We start from the raw sequence: 23,142 nt of genomic DNA, 5'->3' as shown, positions 1-23,142 counted from the left end.
AGAGCAGGGTATGGGCTGGTGGCAGCTCCATGCTGAATTTGACAGGTGCTCTGGGTGTCCTCCATTTTGGGATACCCAGGCCCTGCCATTGGGATCAGTTGATTCCTGATAGGAAACAAGATGGCCCCTGTGGCCTCTTGCTTTCTATTGCCTGTTACCTTGTTTTCCCAAAGTCCTGGGAAGCCCTGACTCTGTCCCTTCCCCCTAACTGGCTGTTGGGTGGAAGTTCCATATATGGTGTTGTTGTGAAGGCCCAGCTAGACTGACTGGAGCCTTCCCAGTGACTGTATGTTGTGGGTACCTCCTGTGGGTGGGACCTGGGTGAATGGAGTGTGTGACCAATATACACTCCTTGTTGTGGTTGTCTGATTACTGGCATGAGAGACAAAGACTGAGACAGCCCTGCCCGAAACTGGCCTGAATGCAGTGGGTAGTGTTGAATGGCTGGGTACTTGTCCCAATCCACATTCCTTGTTGTGAGTGTCTGAAAGGGAGGAGTGTGGCCTGAATGCACTGTGTGCCTGATTGGCTGACTGACTGCATGAATGCCCTTCTGTATGATTGGCTGCTGAGTGTGTGCCAGCAGTGTGGATGAGAGACAGAATAGTATATCTGGGGACCTCTCACCACTGGTAATTGTTCAGAAGCGTTCAGAAGCTGAGTCTCCACTGTAAGAGTAACTGGAACTGCTGATCCTCGACGTCCAGCTGGAAGAAGACTTGCTGTTGCACTTGCTTCGACCGATCGGAAAGCTGCCGAATTCGTCGAGGACTGACCCGAGAGAGGACCTGGTAAGGCGCCCTCTTCCCGTGCTCCGAGGGATCATCGAGCACCGCTACATCTTCGCCGAAGCGCCCTGGAAGTCAGACCCTCGAAAGGCTGCTGACCCGAGACGGGACCGCCGAGGAGATCGAAGTGAAGCACCCGGACATCGCCGCCGTCGACCAGGGTTCGCAGGTCTGTGTAACCGCTGGAGGCCCGTCGAAGTTGTGTTGCCCAGCCGTGGGAACCATTTGACGCCGTGCCGCTGACGACCGGAGCCGTCCGCTCCTTGCCTAAGAACATTTGAATCGAAGGACTCCCTCGTCCGCACCGTCGACCGCTTTATCCTGCCGGAGAAAGTCGAGGACGACCAACGCGCCGAGAAGAAACCTGCCGGTGGGTTTCCCGCCACCCGAAGACTACAAAGACTCGAACAACTCGACGCCCTTGCTGGGCCCCCGTCTTCACGAATCTTTGCGGTCCAGAACAATTGTCGTCGAGGTGCCCCGCACGCCTTTGCCTTGCAAGACGCCAACGCTCCGTCGTCGACGAGCACCGCTTGGATCGAAGCTGCCGCCTCATCGACGCCGTTCTACCCTGTTTGTTGTCGGACGTTCGACGCCCCGTGTCTCCCGCTTGAAAGGGAAGGCATTCAAGAAGGGCCGTCGATTCCCCGACGCCGAACGCCGAGTTCCTCGACGGACGTTCGACGCCCCGTGTCTCCCGCTTGAAAGGGAAGGCTTTCAAGAAGGGCCGTCGATTCCCCGCCGCCGAATGCCGAGTTCTCCAGCATGGGGTCTGGCATGGATTCACATGCTCATGAATATTCCCCGTCGTCAGGCTGGGAATCCTCGGTAAAGAAAAAACCAGTATCAGTTTCGTTTCTGATCTGTCTTTCGTAGTAATAACCAATCACTGGTCTCTGCGTCATACTGACCACAGCCAATGACTGCCCTCTACCTAAGCACCGCCTCTGGCAGCCATCTTCAGATTTTTACCGCACGTTCATGTGTTGGGATCCTCGTGCTATTGCTCTCGAGCGTTAGTGCTATTTTTCACGCTTTTTTCACAAAAAACTTCTATTCTTTCGGTCAAAAGAGCCTCAAGCTCCACCGATCCTACATCCGATCAACGGGGACCCGTGTCGGATTCGTCTGCGCCCCTCAAGGGTGAAGATTCGTCGAGCTACACTTCGGAGGACTCCAGAAGCTTCTCAGGCCCGGTCTCGGAGATGGCCCAGGAGAAGGGAAGCTCGACGCCCGGAAAGCTGTTCAGGGTCTGCCCTGGATGCCAGCTGCAGAACGTCTTTAAGGAGGACGAACACTCTTTCTGCCTTTACTGCCTTCATGAGGACAAGACGCACGTGGAGAAGGACTGTGCGTTTTGCTGCAACATGTCGGAACGGACCATGAAGGACCGCCATCAACGTCTCGCCAACTGGCTGGAGGGTAAGAGCCCGTCTGGCGAGAAGAAGAAATCCGAGCGGTCTTCTAAGACCTTTGAGGGCGCCCCGGCGACGGGGGCCCAACATAAGGCTAAGCACCGCGAGTCCGCTGGCACCGGGAGCGCCGAACGGTCGGGCTCTACGGGCGCCAGGCAGGGCGCACCCTCCCCGGCACCATCAACCACGAGCCAACGCTCTGGGTCGGGTAAGAGGAAGGCCGAGCGCCCGGCGAAGCTCCTGGAGAGGCCCCGGTCGAGCTCTAAGGCAGAGGAGGAGCGTGGCAGTGCCCCCTCCCTCAAGGATAAGGCGGTGAGCGCACCTAAGGTGGTGAAGGCCTTGATCCATCCGACCAAGCCCTCTATCGAAACGGTCGCGGCGGCCCTGGCTCAGCCTGTGGAGGCTGCACCAGTGGTGGCGACCTCGGGGCCCAGAATCTCCCTGCCTCCTCGGAGGGAGTCTTCTTTTGTGCCCATCGATAGGACCCCCGTGAAATCCTCCGTGGGGAAGAAGGGGGGGCAGGGCGTCGTCGTAGATTCGGCCTCAACCTCAGAAGAGGAGCTGATCGAGGTCTTAAGCCACGGCCTAGGCGTGGAAGAAGGCCAGCCCGTCGGAATGGACCCCGACGCAGGTGACGACGACGACATCGTCGAGGATACCGACGGGGCCCCTGCTCGCCCGTCGGATTCCCCTCTGCCAGCGCCGCAAGACAACTCGGCGGCCATTTTGTTGGCCATACAGTCCTTATGCTCCGAGATAAGGACGAGGCTACCGTTACCGACGGAGGAACCTCTCCCGTCGGGGGATCCAGAACCGGGACCTTCTGGTGTTCCCCCTACCAAGAAAAGAAGGATCCATCCACCACCTCCTTTTCAACCGTCGCGCCCCGTCCAGCCCTCCTCCCCGTCCACCCGAGGGGATGATACGGGGACTGACACGGCAGCGACGGGTACGGACGACGAGGCATACGACGAGGATTTTCCGTTGTCGCCTCCCGCCAGGGCTTCTCCGCCCGACGAGATCGGATCTTTCCACTCCATGATCTCCAGGGCTTCCGAGCTTTTCCAACTCTGCCCTGAGGAGAAGAAAAAGGAAGGCTTCCTTTATCAGCGGCGCGAGGCCAAGAGGAAGACGGTCCTCGCAGTGCCTCTGTTGGACGACATTTGGGATGAGGGCCTTTCCCTCCTCAAGAACCCTTCCACGACGCCAGCTAGAAGAGACCGGTACGAGAAAAAGTACCGGGTCCCGGACACGGCCCCCCTGTGCCTCCGGGCGCAGCCTACCCCGTATTCCGTCGTCTCCGCGGCAGCCAGGAAGAAAGCGGGGGGGGTGCGGCCTCCACATCGACTTCCCCGCCGGACGGCGAGGGAAAGAAATTGGATGCTATGGGACGTAGAGTCATCTCGTCGGCAGCGACGACGATTAAAGCGGCCAACGCCTTGGCTGTCGTGGCTCGCAACGACAGGGAGCTCTGGTACAAGATAGCTCCCCTGCTGGATTTTCTGCCGGACGACAAGAGGGCGGAGGCCCTGGAGATCCTGCAGGAAGGTGAGGTGGCCTCGGACCACGCCATCACCATGGCGACGGACATCGCCGACACTGGGTTCCGCCAGCTGGGCAACAGCGTTTGCCTTCGACGTCGTGGATGGCTCAAAGCTACGGACTTCCGGCAGGACGTCCAGACCAGAGTCCTGGACATGCCCTTCGACGGGAACAACCTGTTTGGGAAGACAGTGGACGATTCCCTTCAGGCCATCAAGGCGGATACTGAGACGGCCCGGGCCCTTGGAGTTTTGCGACGGACGCCCTTTCGGAGCAGCGGAGGCAAGGGCGCCTCCAAAGGTTCCGGCGGCGGTTTCGCTTCCTACCGTCAAGCAGCCCGCTCGTCGTCGCAAGAGGCCTACAGAGGACGAGGCAAGTCTAGCGGACCCCGCCGTCGTCGCCAAGGAGGTCAAGGCGGCAAGGCCGCGTCCAAGCAGGATTGAACCGGCCGTGGGGTCGGGCCCCCACCGAAGCACCCCGGTGGGAGGCCGGCTGGCGGGCTTCGTCAGCGTGTGGGAGTCCATCTCACCGACCGTTGGGTGCTGGACGCCCTGGCCCGGGGCCACGCGCTCGAGTTTCAAAGAAGGTGCCCGCGCATCCCCCCCGTGGCCAGGAAAGAACTTCACGTCCCTCAACTTCTCCTGGAGGTAAAGGCGATGCTCAGGAAGGGCGCCATCGAACTCGTCCCAAAGAGGCTTCGGGGCTCCGGAGTCTACTCGAGATACTTCCTCGTGAAGAAGAAGACGGGAGGATGGCGCCCCATCCTAGACCTGCGACGTCTGAACAAGTTCATCAAGGCGCAGAAGTTCCGGATGGTCACCCTCCAGCACGTCCTGGGTCAGCTGGAGGAAGGAGACTTCCTATCGTCGTTGGATTTGGAGGATGCCTACTTCCACATTCCCATCCTAAAGGGGCACCGAAAATTCCTCAGGTTCGTGGTCCAAGGGCGTCATTACCAGTTCAAAGCCCTTCCCTTCGGACTACGGTCGGCACCCAGGGTATTCACCAAGTGCCTCGCACCGGTGGCGGCGCAGCTGCGCCGCGAGGGGATTCACGTCTACCCCTACCTGGACGACTGGCTCATCCGCGCCAAGACGAGGGAGCTCGCCGTGGTCCACACGGCAAGGACCGTCCAACTCCTCACGGACCTGGGATTCTCCGTGAACTACGCCAAATCCCACCTGGTGCCCGCGCAAGTCTCACTGTTTCTGGGAGCGAGGCTCGACACAGTGTCCCTTCTGGCCTCCCCGTCGGAGGAGAGGACCAGGACCATCTTGGGCAAGGTGCAACGGATGTTGGTGGCCGACGCGGCCAAAGTGAGGTCCATCAAGTCCCTCCTCGGGATGATGTCTTCCTGCATCTACCTCATTCCCATGTGCAGGCTCCGGATGCGCCCGCTGCAAGAATTCCTGGATGCGCGCTGGATCCAGACGACGGGCAGCTTCGAGGAAAGGATCAAGCTCGACGAGAGCTTCCGACGAGCGATACGGTGGTGGGGCACCCGCGCGCATCTGACGGCGGGCATGGACTTCCAGACCCCAGCCCACCAGGAGACTGTGACCACGGATGCCTCCCTGGAAGGGTGGGGAGCGCACACCGAAAATCTGCACGCAAGGGGACTCTGGCTCCCGACGGAGAAGTCCCTGCATATCAACGTCCTGGAGCTCCGTGCAGTGTTTTGGGCCCTCAGGTCCTTCCTTCCGTCCCTCAAGGGCAAGGTGGTGAGGATCTTCACCGACAACACCACCACCATGTTTTACATCAGGAAACAGGGTGGAACCAGGTCCCCAGCGCTGTCCAAGGAGGCGCAGGACCTGTGGCATTGGGCCGTCGCCCAAGGGATTTTTCTGGTGCCGTTTCATCTGGCAGGGATAAAAAACACCATCGCCGACTCACTCAGCAGGGAGCTGCGCTCGTGCCACGAGTGGGAACTACGGCAGGATCTGGTGGATCGCCTCTTCCGACGGTGGGGCACACCCCAGATCGACCTGTTTGTGACGGCGACGAACACCAAGTGCCGGAGGTTCGCCAGCAGGTTTCCCCAGATGAGGAGCATGGGCGATGCTTTCTCGTTCCCCTGGGAGGGCCTGTTCCTCTACGCGTTCCCTCCCTTGCCTCTGCTAATCCGGCTCGTCAACCAGCTCAAGAGGTCACGGTGCAGGATGATCCTCGTCGCACCTGCGTGGCCGAGGCAGATATGGTTCCCGGACTTGCTGGACTTGTCAGCGTCCCCGCCGATCAAGCTGCCGGCGGACGCGGATCTACTCTTCAGGGAAGGAGGCGCCATCCTCCACCACGACCCGAAGTCGCTGAACTTGCAGGCCTGGCTCCTGCAGCGCTAGAGTTTGGAGGATACGACATACCGGCCGATTGCAGAGAGGTTCTTGCAAAGGCCAGGGCGTCCTCGACTCTTAAATGCTACGGACACAAATGGAAGAGGTTCTCTGTCTGGTGCCGCGCACAGAAGATTAACCCTCTACGGATTACGGCTCCCCAAGTACTGCCGTACCTGCTGACGCTGGCCAAAGCTGGTCTGGCTCACGCGTCCATCAAGATTCATCTTGCTGCGATCTCCCGATACACCAGAACCACGGGGCGGACGTCCTTGTGGTCTCATCGTCTGGTGAAAGAGTTCATGAAGGGACTGTTCAGATCGTTCCCGCCGGTGAAGGCTCCGGCCCCGGCGTGGGAGCTCAACGTGGTGCTGACCAAGCTCATGGGACCTCCGTTCGAGCCTCTGCACTCGGCCCCGTTGAAGTTTCTATCGTGGAAAACAGCTTTTCTTGTGGCCATCACCTCCGCACGACGAGTGGGAGAGATCCAGGCCCTTTCCTGCAAGGCCCCGTACTTGACTTTCCACGACACGAGGGTAGTGCTCAGGACGCACCCCTCCTTCATGCCCAAGGTACCGTCGGACTTCCATCTCAACGAACCCTTGGTGTTACCTGTGTTCTTCCCGTCGCCTTCGTCGCCGGCTGAGAGGACTTTGCACTCGCTGGATGTAGCTAGAGCGCTGAAGTTCTACGTGGACCGCACGAAGGGTTTTCGGAAGACGTCACAACTCTTTGTGAACTTTGGACCTGTCAATCAGGGGAAGGCTCTCTCGAAGGCTTCCATCTCCAGATGGCTCTCCGGCTGTATCATGTGCTGTCACCGGTTGGCAAACCGACCGCTGCCTGGCCGTCCGAGAGCCCATTCCACCAGAGCGATCGCAGCTACCACGGCGTTCCTATCTGGTGTGCCCCTGCTGGACATATGCAGGGCTGCTACGTGGAGGTCGACGCACACCTTCACGAAATTCTACTGCGTCGACCGGGATTCCAGGGAGGAGTCCAGGGTCGGCCAAGCAGTGCTGCGCAACCTGTTCGCCTGAGGTGAGCCTGGTGAGGAGGTAAGATGCTTAATGTTGAGTTGATGTGATGCTTAATGTTGAGCCTTTGCCACCTCCCGTGGTTGTGCATGTGTGTACTGCTATGTATTCTTTATTCATGAGCATGTGAATCCATGCCAGACCCCATGCTGGAGAAGGAACAAGTTACTTACCTGTAACTGTTGTTCTCCAGCATGGGTCTGGCATGGATTCACATGCGAACCCTCCCGCCTACCCCTCTGCGGCTCTTCACTTGGTCATACTGCCACTTCACGTGCTTCCAAATCTGAAGATGGCTGCCAGAGGCGGTGCTTAGGTAGAGGGCAGTCATTGGCTGTGGTCAGTATGACGCAGAGACCAGTGATTGGTTATTACTACGAAAGACAGATCAGAAACGAAACTGATACTGGTTTTTTCTTTACCGAGGATTCCCAGCCTGACGACGGGGAATATTCATGAGCATGTGAATCCATGCCAGACCCATGCTGGAGAACAACAGTTACAGATAAGTAACTTGTTCCTTCCTCGACGCTTCTCGACGATCCGTGACTCCAGCTTGAAAGGGGGTCGCTCAAGAAGGATCTGTCGACGCCTCTTCGAAGAACTCGACTCCACCAGGTACATTGGGGGGGTAAAAACATTATAGGAGGGAATAAGACTTGCAGAACAATATATGGACTGGGCTTGTGCTATATCTTTATTTTACAGGTTGCCCAGGTGTGGGGGATCTCCACACAGAACTGTGTCTAGTGGTAGGGGCCAGTATTCTGCCCATTGCTCAACCATCTTATTTTCTCTCCTCTCTCTATTGCTGGTTTCACTCTATTGATCTGTGTGACATTGTTACAGTATTGTTGATGCACTTTAATGAGATCTAATACAAAGGGTGGTACCACTTTAGAATTGTATATATTTGCCATTGTTGATTTTCCTAAGTAAAAAGTGAGTTATTATGATAAGTGTACATAACCTTGAATATTGATTATATAAAGACTGTGTTCTAACCAATACAGTGTGTGGACATTCCTTTGTGGGGGTTTGGGGACTACACTGTACTTAAGAACCAGCCTGCATCACCTCCTGAGAAGCTAGGCCTTGATTGCTCGACCATAGCTACCGAATAGAGAATCTAGGCTGGGGTCCTCTGTGCCTCCCCTCTACCATATAGAGAGCAGAAGTACAGACCACCCCCTACCAGTCTTTACAGCTGGTGGCAGCGGTCGGTGGGATGCTTATGGTTTTAAGAATCAGTGTATAACCGTGCCACTTACAAAATATCTGCACTTTATTAAATTAAGGTTTAGTTGTGTACAAGATAACTGCATTACAAACAATGGAGTCTATTGCAAATGGCAAATTGACTCGGATGAGCTTGGAGGCTCTCCAGAGTGCTTGTGAAGCCAGGGAGTTAGACTTTGTGGATAAGTCTAGGGCTGAGCTGATAGCTGCCCTGGTGGACTACCAGACTGATGGTGAAACTCTTCATGAGGGGGGGAATGCAACCAATGAGGACTCTGCCCCTGGGGTTTCTGCTGAATCTGTTTCTGGGAATGCCGCCATTCCTGCTGCCTCTGTTCCAAACCCCAGCAATTCCTTGGAGCTTGAGTTAAGGATGAAATTGGCCTTTGAATACCGCAAGTTGGAAATAGATGCTGAACTTAAGAAAGAGGAGTTGGCTCAACAAGTGGAGCTCAAGAATAGGGATCTTGAACCCAGAAATAAGGACCTTGAACTCAAGAGCCAGGACACTGAATGTCAGAGAATCCAGCTAGCGAAAGCTAGAGTGGAGACTTCAGCTAAAACCAGTGAGAGTGTCAGGTCCCCAGCCACCAAGTTTATGAAAGATTTGGTTGGTGTATTTGTGGAGGGTTCAGATATCCTCCAATGGATTGAAGCGTTTGAAATGGCTTGTGCGATTCATGATGGTGATAAAAGAGATTGGGCTTAGTGTTTGTTAAGCAGAGTGCCTCAAACTGGATATGACTGTATTCTGAAGCTGAGTGTGGAAGAAAGGGGTCAGTATGAGTGTATGAAGTCTGCTTTGATTGCCAAGTTTGGCAAGACACCTACCCAATACCTTAAAAGGTTCAGGGATTTTAAGAAAAGAGAGAATGTGTCTTGGGTTGACTGGGTGAGTGCTGCGCACATGAACATGATGCGGTCGATTGATGGATACAAGGTTAAGACGTTTGTTGAATTGTCCCACCTCTTGTTTTTTGAACATTTTTCTGAAGCCTGTTCACCAGAGCTGCGTCAGTAAGTGGCTGACCAGAACATTTTGGACCCCTTTAAGCTGGCTAGGTTGGCTGACAAGTGGGTCTCCCACCGGGTGTCCCCTAAGGACTCCAGTGGGAAGGACAAGGACAAAGAAAAGGGGGCCTCTCAGAAAGCTGAGGAGTCCCACAAGCAGTCACAGTCGGGTAAACCTAAACCTTCCTCTCCCAAGACCCAAAAATCTAGTAGGGATAAGTCATCTGTGGGTGGGAATAAGAGTAGTGGTCCACCTGCTGCAAAGCAGGCTCCCAGTGGTTCCAGTACCGTACCCCGCACTCCTGGCACTTGTTGGGACTGTGGGGCTCTGGATCACAGAAGGGGTGACTCCAAGTGTAAAGGTAAGGCACTTGGAGTACAGTCTGTCAGCCTGACCTACCCTTACCCCGTGTCTGAGGTGGAGGCCACTGTCCTCCCCTCCACTACCGGGATCACATTTGGTGCTCCGGTAGAGATTTCCTTAGTGTCCCTTGGGGCCTGGGACCAGTATGCAGAAGTACTGGCGACTATCCCACTGAACACCCGTAGGTTTTTTAGAAGTGTCCTCTTGAATGGCCAGCCTTCTACTGGTTTGAGAGACACTGGGGCAAGCATGACAGTGGTGGCCAGGACCCTGCTCAAGCCAGAGGACTATGTAGGTGCTCCTCTGAGAACCACCAGGTTAGCTGGTGGGCCTCCCAAATTATTGCCTGTAGCCTTAGTCACACTCATGATTGGAGACAAGACAGCAAAGCTTCCTGTCCTGGTTCAGGACAATGTCCCTGCTAACATTCTATTAGGAAATGATCTAGTAGAGTTGGGGTTGATCTCGGATGGTCTTCCCATGACTGCTGCTGCAGTCACTAGGTCACAGGTGACACCGGGTCTGGCTGTGAGTCAGGTACCCGAGGCAAAGGCGAGGCCTAAGGCAAGAAGAAGGAAGACCAAGAAGGCCACCTTTGTGGAGGGAACACCTTCTCTTCCTGCTGTTCGACAGCACCCATTGGGATCCATGCTCCGGACGGGCTGGGTCCAGTGGAAAACCCAAACTCAACTCTTGTGGGAGAAGAGACGGAAGATTCTCCTGTGGGAGAGGTTCTCAACCCGGAGGATCATCCCGACCTTCAATGCTTGTTAGCTGAAGGGGGACCCTCCCGGGCAGACTTCTGTAAGGGACAGAGAGAGTGCCACTCTCTCGAGGGACTGAGGAAACAGGCCCCGTCTCAGGCACAAGGAGAAGTGCCTAGGACATTCTGGATTTATTGGGAGGGTGAGCTCCTTGTTAGTGAGCCCACTAAGCCTGAACCTGGTGCCCTCAAGAGGTTGGTGGTACCCCAGGTTTACAGGCCCTTCCTACTGCAGTTGGCGCATGAGGTGCCCTTGGCTGGTCATCTTGGGGCCAAGAAGACTAAGCAGAGGCTCTCTGCCCATTTCTACTGGCCACGGATGGGAGTAGAGGTGGAGTCCCACTGCAGGACCTGCCCAACTTGTCAGTTGTCTGGCAAGACTGGAGGCAGTGTCATTGCCCCACTGCAACCATTGCCAGTGGTTGGCACACCATTTGAGAGGGTGGGCATCGACATCGCTGGTCCCCTTGACCCTCCCACTTCAGGTGGACATCGGTTCATCCTGGTCTTGGTAGATCATGCCACCAGGTACCCTGAGGCAATACCCCTTCGGACTGTTACTGCCAAGGTGGTTGCCAGGGCTCTCCTGGGCATTTTCACCCGTGTTGGATTCCCCAAGGAGGTTGTCTCTGACAGAGGATCCTACTTCATATCTAGTTACATGAAAACCATGTGGAAAGAGTGCGGGGTAACCTACAAGTTCTCCACCTCTTACCACCCCCAGACCAATGGTCTGGTTGAGAGATTTAATAAAACTCTGAAGGGCATGCTAGGGGCTTTGGAAGAACCCCTAAGGAGGAAATGGGATCTCCTCCTGCGATACCTGCTGTTTGCTTACAGAGAGGTACCTCAAGAGGGTGTTGGTTTCAGCCCCTTTGAGTTACTCTTTGGACATCCCGTGAGGGGGCCCCTCGCCTTGATCAGAGAAGGCTTGGAAGCCACCCCTCCAGGTCCCGCCAAGCAAGTGGGGGACTATGTGTTAGGCCTCAGACGGAGGATGACACAGATGATGGGTCAGGCAACCGCAAATCTCAAGGCCAGCCAGGAATTGAATAAGTACTGGCATGACCTTAAAGCCTCGCAAGTGGATTGGACTCCGGGACAGGAAATCCTTGTGATGGAGCCTACCAAGCCTAGAGCTTTGGCAGACAAGTGGACTGGACCCTTCAGGATCATCTCCAAGATGGGCGAAGTCAATTATCTGGTTGACATGGGAGCCTCTGGGGTAGCCCCTCAGGTATTCCATGTCAACCGGCTCAAGCCTTTCCACCGGCGAGCAGAAGTCTCATGTCTCTTGCTAGCTTCAGGGCAAGAAGAGGATGAGAGTGAGCCCCTTCCTGATTTGCTGCATAGCAACCCTCAGGATGGCTCAGTGGAGGGAGTACATCTCTCTCCGGATTTGACAAGAGCAACAGAGGGCCTGCAGGGCTTTGCTCCAACAGTATGCCTCTCTGTTTTCACTGACGCCAGGCCTTACACCGTGGTGTAGGCATGAAATTGACACTGGTGACAGTGTGCCTGTCAAAAGCAGGTGCTACCGTATGTCAGATACCGTCAGGAACCACATCCAGGCTGAGGTCGCCAAGATGTTGGATCTGGGTGTTATTGAACCCTCAACCAGTCCCTGGTCAAGTCCAGTGGTCCTTGTCCCCAAGGCAAGTTCCCAGGCGGGTACCAAGGGTTGGAGGTTCTGTGTGGACTACCGAGGAGTCAATGCCGTCACCAAAACTGACGCGCACCCATTGCCCAGGGCTGATGAGCTCGTGGACACCATAGGTGCTGCCAAATTTGTGAGCACCTTTGACCTTACCTCAGGCTATTGGCAAATAGCTCTGACGGACCATGCCAAGGAAAAGACAACCTTCTCAACACCTCAGGGACTCTACCAGTTTAGGGTCATGCCTTTTGGGTTGAAGAAGGCCCCTGCCACCTTCCAGAGATTGGTCAACCATGCGCTCAGTGGGCTGGAAGCCTTTTGTGTGGCTTACTTAGACGACATTGCCGTCTACAGTTCCACCTGGGAAGAGCATTTGACACATCTGGATAAGGTGTTGCAGGCCTTGAAAAGGGCTAACCTTACTATCAAGGCCACCAAGTGCCAGATAGCTCAGGGGAAAGTTACCTATCTTGGTCATGAGGTAGGAGGGGGTCAAATCCAACCTCTCTCCAGTAAAGTACAGGATGTACAGAACTGGGAGACTCCCACTACTCAAACCCAGGTGAGAGCCTTTTTGGGCGTCACTGGGTACTATCGCAATTTCATGGCAGACTATGGAACCATAGCTGCCCCCCTGACAGCTCTAACTTCACCCAAACAGCCTAGGAAGGTTAATTGGACCGAAGACTGTCAGAGGGCCTTTGATGGCTTGAAAGAAAGTCTGTGTAGGGCACCTGTGTTGTGTGCGCCTGACTACAGCCGACCCTTTATCGTCCAGACGAATGCCTGCGACACCGGAATTGGAGCTGTCTTGTCCCAGTTAGATGACAAAGGGAGAGAACATCCTATCATATTCATCAGTAGACAACTCAAGGGTAGAGAACGTAGGTGGGCTACTGTTGAAAAGGAATGTTTTAGCATAGTTTGGAGCCTTAGGCGTTTTAGGCCCTACCTTACGGGGTCTACCTTCAAGGTCCAAACAGATCATAAGCCCCTGAAGTGGCTTATGCAAATGAAGGGTGAGAATCCGAAATTGCTCAGGTGGTCCATTAGCCTGCAAGGGCTAGACTTCACCATAGAGCACAGACCAGGGAAGAGTCACGATAATGCAGATGGCCTTTCCAGAAGGTATGTTGACCGTCTGGATGAGGGTGTCTATCCCGTGGGAGATTAGACACCCTCCACCTCAGTCTGGGGGGGGGCGATAAAGACTGGTAGGGGGTGGTCTGTACGTCTGCTCTCTATATGGTAGAGGGGAGGCACAGAGGACCCCAGCCTAGATTCTCTATTCGGTAGCTATGGTCGAGCAATCAAAGCCTAGCTTCTCAGGAGGTGATGCAGGCTGGTTCTTAAGTACAGTGTAGTCCCCAAGCCCCCACAAAGGAAGTGGTACCACCCTTTGTATTAGATCTCATTAAAGTGCATCAACAATACTGTAACAATGTCACACAGATCAATAGAGTGAAACCAGCAATAGAGAGAGGAGAGAAAATAAGATGGTTGAGCAATGGGCAGAATACTGGCCCCTACCACTAGACACAGTTCTGTGTGGAGATCCCCCCCCACCTGGGCAACCTGTAAAATAAAGATCTAGCACAAGCCCAGTCCATATATTGTTCTGCAAGTCTTATTCCCTCCTATAATGTTTTTACCCCCCCCCAATGTACCTGGTGGAGTCGAGTTCTTCGAAGAGGCGTCGACAGATCCTTCTTGAGCGACCCCCTTTCAAGCGGGAGTCACGGATCGTCGAGAAGCGTCGAGGAACTCGGCGTTCGGCGGCGGGGAATCGACGGCCTTTCTTGAATGCCTTCCCTTTCAAGCGGGAGACACGGGGCGTCGAACGTCCGTCGAGGAACTCGGCGTTCGGCGTCGGGGAATCGACGGCCCTTCTTGAATGCCTTCCCTTTCAAGCGGGAGACACGGGGCGTCGAACGTCCGACAACAAACAGGGTAGAACGGCGTCGATGAGGCGGCAGCTTCGATCCAAGCGGTGCTCGTCGACGACGGAGCGTTGGCGTCCTGCAAGGCAGAGGCGTGCGGGGCACCTCGACGACAATTGTTCTGGACCGCAAAGATTCGTGAAGACGGGGGCCCAGCAAGGGCGTCGAGTCGTTCGAGTCTTTGTAGTCTTCGGGTGGCGGGAAACCCACCGGCAGGTTTCTCCTCGGCGCGTTGGTCGTCCTCGACTTTCTCCGGCAGGATAAAGCGGTCGACGGTGTGGACGAGGGAGTCCTTCGATTCAAATGTTCTTAGGCAAGGAGCGGACGGCTCCGGTCGTCGGCGGCACGGCGTCAAATGGTTCCCACGGCTGGGCAACACAACTTCGACGGGCCTCCAGCGGTTACACAGACCTGCGAACCCTGGTCGACGGCAATGGACTTCGGCGGCGATGTCCGGGTGCTTCACTTCGATCTCCTCGGCGGTCCCGTCTCGGGTCGGCAGCCTTTCGAGGGTCTGACTTCCAGGGCGCTTCGGCGAAGATGTAGCGGTGCTCGATGATCCCTCGGAGCATGGGAAGAGGGCGCCTTACCAGGTCCTCTCTCGGGTCAGTCCTCGACGAATTCGGCAGCTTTCAGATCGGTCTAAGCAAGTGCAACAGCAAGTCTTCTTCCAGCTGGATGTCGAGGATCAGCAGTTCCAGTTACTCTTACAGTGGAGACTCAGCTTCTGAACGCTTCTGAACAATTACCAGTGGTGAGAGGTCCCCAGATATACTATTCAGTCTCTCATCCACACTGCTGGCACACACTCAGCAGCCAATCATACAGAAGGGCATTCATGCAGTCAGTCAGCCAATCAGGCACACAGTGCATTCAGGCCACACTCCTCCCTTTCAGACACTCACAACAAGGAATGTGGATTGGGACAAGTACCCAGCCATTCAACACTACCCACTGCATTCAGGCCATTTTCGGGCAGGGCTGTCTCAGTCTTTGTCTCTCATGCCAGAAACCAGACAACCACAACAAGGAGTGTATATTGGTCACACACTCCATTCACCCAGGTCCCACCCACAGGAGGTACCCACAACATACAGTCACTGGGAAGGCTCCAGTCAGTCTAGCTGGGCCTTCACAACAACACCATATATGGAACTTCCACCCAACAGCCAGTCAGGGGGAAGGGACAGAGTCAGGGCTTCCCAGGACTTTGGGAAAACAAGGTAACAGGCAATAGAAAGCAAGAGGCCACAGGGGCCATCTTGTTTCCTATCAGGAATCAACTGATCCCAATGGCAGGGCCTGGGTATCCCAAAATGGAGGACACCCAGAGCACCTGTCAAATTCAGCATGGAGCTGCCACCAGCCCACAGGTGCCCAAAAACATACACTAGGGGCACAGAGTTGTACCCCTACCCATGGGTGCCATAAGGGTATCACATGGGTCTGTTCACCAAACCAAAAGAGAGCTGCACTGCCAGGAGTCCCACATGAACTCCTGGGCAGAAAACACGACAGAACACACGATAAAAAACAGTAAAGGACAAGGATTCAGAGGCCCTGTCCCTCTGATGCATTTCCAGCATCACAACCACCTCCTTACAAAGGGAAACAACCTACGTGCATAAGGAAGGCAGCCAGCAACACCAGACTAAGTGTCACTAACAAACACTGATGTGCTAGAGGAAAGTCCCTAGCAACGTCGGAATACACTGTGCCGTGTTTGGTCACCAAGGCAAACAACACAACAAACAGTAACAGTGGCTCCGCTGCTATTACCGCAAGACAGTCAAAAGCACTCCTGCAACAAATGCATTTAGTTTACGTCCAATGACATTGGACTATTGTACAAAATAAGGGAGATGCTCAAATGCTCGCAACATGATAATGCATAACAAAGCAACCCCAGGGCTCGTAAGCCAGATACTCAAATGTACGCATAGCAGTGTTACAACGCTAAAAGCATTCTCAAGGCCCAGCAAACTACTACATCAGTCATATCACAATACGTTTCAAAGCCATTACCGTGAAATACCATTGCACGAACAAGAATAAAGATTCACAGGAACTGTGGGAGACTCAAACCAACGTATCGAACACCTATTCAAAGGAACAATACATGACCAGTGTTAATGAGGTCCCCGAACACGTTGGATTAGAAATGACACATTTTCTAGTTTTCATCATTGGATCATTAGTCTTTATTTTACCTCAGCTATCACTAATAGCTATTCTTAACCGACCTCACTTTAAACATACCTCTACCACAATTGCAAAATGTCTTCAAGGAGTACCACTATCAAATTACTTTTTGTAAGTGCAAGGAGAACCAAGCATACCCTGGAAGAGGTGAAAGCGATTCGACCACTATGTATTAGCCATACATGGCGTCCATTTTTCGTGAGGGAGAAAGAATTGCTTACTTATGCACTGTTTTGGTAATTATGGTCAGGAATAATTAGAAAATCTACCACTACTATCGGAAGAATCTACGGGACTATCAGAATATGAGAAATGCATGAATATGCTGGATAAGCATTACGAGAAGTGCATAAGTATCATTCTGGGGAGACATAACATTGGAAAAAGGAAACCATTAAAATATGAATCTGTAGAACAGTATATCACAGCATTATGCGGACTAGCGACTTCATGCGAATTTGGAGGCACATTAAATCAGAGGCTTGTGACCTGTTTATGCTTGAGTGCAGCAATGAAAAAGTAAGAAACATTACGGGCCAGAAGCAATACCACCATTGAAGTCAAAAGAGTAGCAAAGGAAGTAGAACATACAAAGTGTCAAGGAATTGGAGAAAAGGATAGAAGAGAGATGAAGAACAAGTTATGGAAATATCTGCTGTACAGAAAAATATGATAACCAGAAACAGAATATCAAGAAAGTGGGAAGAAGTAGTATGTGAAGTTCATAGATAAAAAGGAAGAAACCAACAAGAAAAGTGACCAGTGATTAAAACCTTGTGCAAAAGATGCAATAGACGTGGGCATCTCAATTCATGTTGTAGAACCAAAAGCGAAAACATAGCTTGTGTTGACGAACTATGTGAAGACATGGGGGACTGCACTTGCCTTATTGACTTTACCCCTGAAAATGTCGTTGCTGTTCAAGATGATGATGCAGATACTAAGAAACCCATGTCCATTATCGAGATTGAAGGGATGAAACATGGCATGGTGATACTCTGGGGGATTGGGGGGGGGAGGATGCAGGGGTGTATGCGGCAGCAAAGTACACATTATTGCCTAAACATATTTTCGAGAGCAAACAATAAAAAATGGTGCAAACAATAAAAAATGGTTTCTCCTTAATGTAGTCGACATAAGACCTGTTGCATATGCGGGAAAAGAGAATTGATTTATAGGGATGGTTCTGTGCTGTTATAAAATTCAGAGATGGGTCTGCTAAAGGATATGTCTCGAAGAAAGGGAGTAACCCAATGTTAAGTTGGTCACACCAAAAAAGACTTAAGATAAAGTTGGATCCTTATGCTGAAGAAAGTGTATATGCCATAAACGGGAAGAATGATTTGTCACATGCTGTATTTCGGCATGAACTAGGTAGTCTCAAGGGATACGTGCACAAAATTAAAATAAAGGCAGATTCAATTGCAGTTATGCAAAAACTAAGAAGTGTACCGTTGGCGATTAGAACTGCAGTAAAGGAAGATTTGTTAACAATAGAAAAACAGGAAGTAAGTGAAAGCATAGAAGCAGCTGAGTGTGTTTCCCCTTTAGTTGTGGTACATAAGCCTAATGGTAAACTCAGTTTGTGTATTGACTTAAGATCTGTCATTCGGTGTGTAATACCGGACAGACATCCCTTGCCCAATATTACAGAGAGGTCGGGGACCATTAAAGAAGCCAAAGTCATGAGCACTTTAGATTTAAAATCTCTGTATCACCAGATTGTACTTCATCCGTCTTCAAGAAATAGAACAGCATTCATTACACCAGAAGGAATCTTCAAATGCAAATGCATGCATTTGGTCTAATATCAGCGGTTGCTGTTTTCCAACGCATCATCTATCGGCTGTTTCTTGACATGGATGTGTCCTTTGCTTCCAAGATATTAGTGTATGGAAGAGATCATGAAGAGCATGAGATTGAGAGAAATATTGGATATTATTATGAAAGCAGGTGTAACACTGAGTAAAGACAAATGTGAGTTTAGTAAAACCACTATCCAATATTTGGGTCATACCATGGCGACACATGGTATTGAACCAAAGGTTGATTTTAGTAAACACTATTGTGAGTTTCCCCAGTACCTCAGATAAAGAGAAAATGGTGTCCTTCCTTGGTATGGTTGAATACTATTCCAAATGTGTGCCAGGTCTAGCAAGCAAATACATTCACATGAGAAACCTGGTCAAGAAGCAAGTGGGATTCCATTGGAGTGAAGAATGTGAGGAGGAATTCCAAGAGATTAAATCAGCTTTGACAAAAGTTCCCACGTTAACCAATTTTGGCTCTAGAAGAAACAGTATAACCACTGATGCCAGCAACCATGGGTTAGGTGCTGTTTTATCACAAAAGGGTGAGCGAGGTAATACACTGTTGCATTTGCCTCTATGGTTTTAAGAACCGCAGAGAAAAATTACTCTATGATGGAGAGAGTTGCTAGCTAGCTATCAAATGGGCGATAGAGAAGTTTCGACCTTTTCTTCGGGTTGTAAAGTTTACTATTAGGTCTGATCATAAACCTTTGAGAGAGATTTTCACAACAAGGATTAGATAGTGTCACCTAGGATCCAGAAGTGGGTATTGAGTTTACAAAACTACAACTGGGAAATTGAATATCTGCCAGGGATTAAGAATAAGACGGCAGATTGTCTTTCAAGATTGATTAATGTGGTAGAGGAGGAAGACAAAGATTAACCAGTTCTTAATATAAACCACAAATCAGTGACTCAGCACGAATGGTGCAAAGCTATGTCAGTAGATTCTGTTCTGATTGAGGTCAAGAAAAGATCAGAGTGTGGGATGAAAGGTACTGAATTTAGCAGAGGAATCCTACCTTATCCCATTAAGAATGTCTTTCATGAGCTCTTGAGAAAAGATGGCATGATTATGAGGGGTGACAAAAGTATTTCCTCCAATAGGAGTAAGGAAAATAATTCTTGAAGTGGCACATGAAGGTCACCAGGGAATGACCAAAACAAAGCAATTGGTTAGGCAAGATTATTGGTGGCTGAGAATGGAGTTGCAGGTAGAAAGAATCATCAGAAAGTGTGCTGTATGTGACAATGCTGCCAAAGGTTGTGCCACAAGAGTAGAGCCAATGACTCAAAAAGTAGGACTTGACATAGTGGGACCAGTGAGGTCTCGAGGGATCTGCTAGATATGGTATAGTTTTGGTAGACATGATTTCTCATTGGGTGGAATTGTCATGGGTTAGAAATGTGTGTGCCAAAGTTGTAATGACATTTCTTGATGGAATTATTAAGAGGGAAGGACATATCACCTTCATCCTAACAGACAACGGTGTATAATTTGTTGCAGATGAAATGAGATTATTTGAGAATGAGTGTGACTGAACATAAGATCAGTGCTATCTGTCACCCAGAAACCAATGGGATAGTTGAAAGATTTAATAGTGATCAAAGACAGTATAAGGGTTGCCTTTTCAGAGGGAGGTGATTGGAAGAAGGCTGCAGAAGATACAGTAGTAGCATACAGATTCACTCCTCATGTGACTATGGTTATATCCCCGTTCGAAATATTAAGAGGAAGGAAACCCCACACTAGAGTTTGTCCGGGGTGGTTGGGTAGAGCATGTCAGAAAAGCATTGACATGTATACTGTCAAGGGGAGGATTGGCAATAGACAAATGGACAACAAAAACCATTTTGACATAAGGAAAGCGACCAAACGATGCATAGTCGAGGAAGGAGATGGGGTTCATATAAAGTTTCCCAGCAACAGGGTGGAAGGAGGTTTAAAGTTGTCACAACCCATGAAGGTCAATTAAAGGTTACAGAGCGCTGTGAAGTGTCAGATAGATGAGTGTGGAATGTTAATAGTGTGCAGGTATATAAGGAAGTCGGAAGATTTGCAGGACAAAAGAGAATGATCAGGTTGTGTACATAGAGAGTACTAGAATTCATAGAAGAGAACATCCCACTAGGAACTGTGGGAGAATCTTATTTGAACGATTATGTTGAATAAATTCACTGTTGAAATGTGTGTAGAAGTATTCTGGCTCAACAACAAACCTCCTGCATACGGTTTGATTTTGTACATTGAGATGTCTGTGATGTGGTAATGTAGCATCAAGTTACTTGGACTTTGTTTTCCATCTGTTCTTCAAATATTACTTTATTTGTATTGTAATGTCTTATCCAGTTACCCAGGTCTTGTGCCCCAATTGTTCAAATGTCAATTTTACATTAATTGTGTTTCACCTTGTGGAGAAAAGGGAGATGTGTAGCATTCTTCATATTTTGAATGCACCCATCTAACTTAGAATGAGAATGTGGGAAAACCTTGTTAGCTCCAGAGCTTCTCGTCAGTTGGAAGGAGCCTTTTATGGGACTGGTGGGGTGTACATATGATCTCCAGTTATCACAAACAACGTTCTGATCCTTACCAGTGTGGAGGATCATTTAAGACTGTCCCTTTACGCATGCAGTCTTTGTTTCCTAACTTCAGAAGCAGGATCTCTTTCTGAACTTGGGATTCCCTCTGACGCCACATTTTGATAACTGTTTGATAACACACATGGCCTCATGGTTAGGTAGACCTTCGTGGTCTGCACTCCAGTTAAGGCTTTGCCAATTGACAAAATAGTTGACCATGTGCAATCAGTGTTGTCTCACTCATTTGCCAGAAATAGGAGTGAATTGAATCGTGCTAACTGAGAAATAATGTAAAAAGAACATTTTAAAACCTTTATTCCATAATTGTACATCTTCCATGTTCTTTTCAGACCAATCATTGTTTGTCTGTTTTCTCAGTTATTATGACAGGACCACGGCCGGTCGTTTTGAGTGGGCCTTCTGGAGCAGGCAAGAGCACACTGCTTAAAAGACTTCTTAATGAATTTCAAGGCGTTTTCGGCTTCAGCGTTTCCCGTAAGTATTAAAACAAATCTGGACAAACTCTTGCAGGGATGTGTCTATTGCACTTTTGTGTAACTTAGACAAGAGAAAGAACAATGTGACCCTCACATTCTTAGAGGGTAGCACTGGGACAGGGCCAACTGTGTCCTTGAACATAAATCTCCATGCTGTCTGAGGTTGGGGGTATGTGAACAAAGCAATGCTGTGGGGATCATATGAAACTGATAGCTGACCTATGGCTCATGACTTCCAATACATATGCATCTAGTGGGAATGGAAGATCGGTAAACCCTTTGAGTTCTACCATGGTGTTTGCAACATGGCCCAACATGTGAAGCATATTGCCTTTGCTCACAGTTGCATAGAGGGGTTAAATATTACAATGTTTGCATCCATCAGAAGTAAGGTACATTTTCAAATTCTGCTGAGTTGAACATGCTGCTGTACTCCATCCTTAATAACGTTTCAATTTGTCAAAGTACCTTGTTCACTGAACCGTTATGTGGATATGTATGAACATAAACTGGATTACAAATACTGAAGGCACACCCATGCACGCTCAGACCAGAAAAAATACAACCCACCAGGGAAAAGGTCCCAAGACTCTTGCAAGGATGCCAAGTATTTATTTCTACATAAATAAGAAAGCATCAGCAAATAACTCTACTGCTATGGAACCTTCTGATGTCCGTTGGCATGTGGGGTGCATCATAAGCACAAACCCGTCACTGACGTCATCGCACAATTCTACAATACGGATTGGCGGAGACCTATAGTTGTATGGTCTGCTCCATATGGGTTGCCAAGCCATTGGTCCATCTTAATCTGTCCATCTTTGTTCACGTGTGTGCTGTTGGGCTCGTCATCCGAGATGAGCTGACCTAACAATCAATTAGCTACTCTAGCACACAATGTTATTCTTGCGATTGTAACAAGGCACTTGGCAGATGCATGAATGGACTCTGGGGAGAACCAAGGTCACACTAACTCACACTTCACTCTCTCCCAGTCAGATCGCCAACCCCCAAGGTCCTTCGCCTTAGATTTGATCTATAATTCTGATGCCACCCTGCACCTTGCTGCACAAATCACCTGACCCATTCATGAAGGGGCGATAGCCTTGCCTTCTGATCTTAGTGATCGATCGAGGGATGTAAATGTTTTATGGTCGGTGGTCTGGGTTTGGATGGTACTGTAGCATGCGTGGGGGTCATGGGATGAAAGCCTGGCAAAGCTATATTTCTCATGTGGGGATCGTTGCAGGTGAGCCTTGCTATCTGCTTCCTGGGATGGTACTGCCAAGAGGCACTCTGCTCCCTTCTCATGACCTTTCTCGGCACATTCTTCCCAGGGTACTAGGGCCTGTAACTCTTGAGGAGGTTGTGGATTTCTGAGACCTGGGTGGAGTCTGCGCTCATGCAACGGGCCTAATAGGAACACACAAAATGATGTTCTCCGCACTTGGGCCTAACTTCTAAGATGGCTGCAGTTTGCCAGGATGGCGTTAAAACCCGCATCTACCATGTAGCTTGTAGTACATGTACTACAGTGATCGCGCACCCCCTTTTATTTGCACCCCCCCCTGCTGCCTGGATGTGCTCTATTAGCATCTAGTTATTCGGCATCGCCTAGGGGGTGGGAAGACCCTCTCTCCTTTCCAACAATACTAATCTATAAAATGGCTTTATATATACTGGTTCAATATGGGTCCCCCATGCAGAGGACAAAGTGTACAACTCATCCATGGATTTCAATGTCTATAACTGGTGCATCAAAGCAGTTAAAGGCCATCTCTCTTCTGTGTTCTGGTGGGGGTTCAATAGACCAACTTGTTGGTTTTGGTGATGAAACGTATGTCGCAAATGGTTGATCTGGTGGGTGTATCATCGCGTTAGCTCAGTTTCTTTAGTATACGAATATGCAGGGCAGATGCCAAGATGAAAGCTTGCAAGAAAAAACATGACTTATTTTCAG

General features: G+C 50.7%; 1 protein-coding gene across 3 annotated transcripts in view; it reads left to right on the top strand.

Annotated features, from left to right (window-relative positions):
• The window catches only part of GUK1 (guanylate kinase 1), a 345,694-nt gene that overhangs the window by 98,409 nt on the left and 224,143 nt on the right, over positions 1 to 23,142 (top strand). For all 3 annotated transcript variants that reach the window (XM_069647070.1, XM_069647072.1, XM_069647071.1), the window contains exon 2: positions 21,064 to 21,180. In XM_069647070.1, coding sequence (XP_069503171.1) covers positions 21,064 to 21,180 — 117 coding nt within the window. The remainder of the gene's footprint in view (positions 1 to 21,063; positions 21,181 to 23,142) is intronic.

Source organism: Ambystoma mexicanum, chromosome 2q (genome assembly GCF_040938575.1).
Source record: "Ambystoma mexicanum isolate Mex_15411 chromosome 2q, UKY_AmexF1_1, whole genome shotgun sequence".
NCBI lineage: Eukaryota > Metazoa > Chordata > Amphibia > Caudata > Ambystomatidae > Ambystoma > Ambystoma mexicanum.
This window is presented reverse-complemented; position numbering and strand designations above follow the sequence as displayed.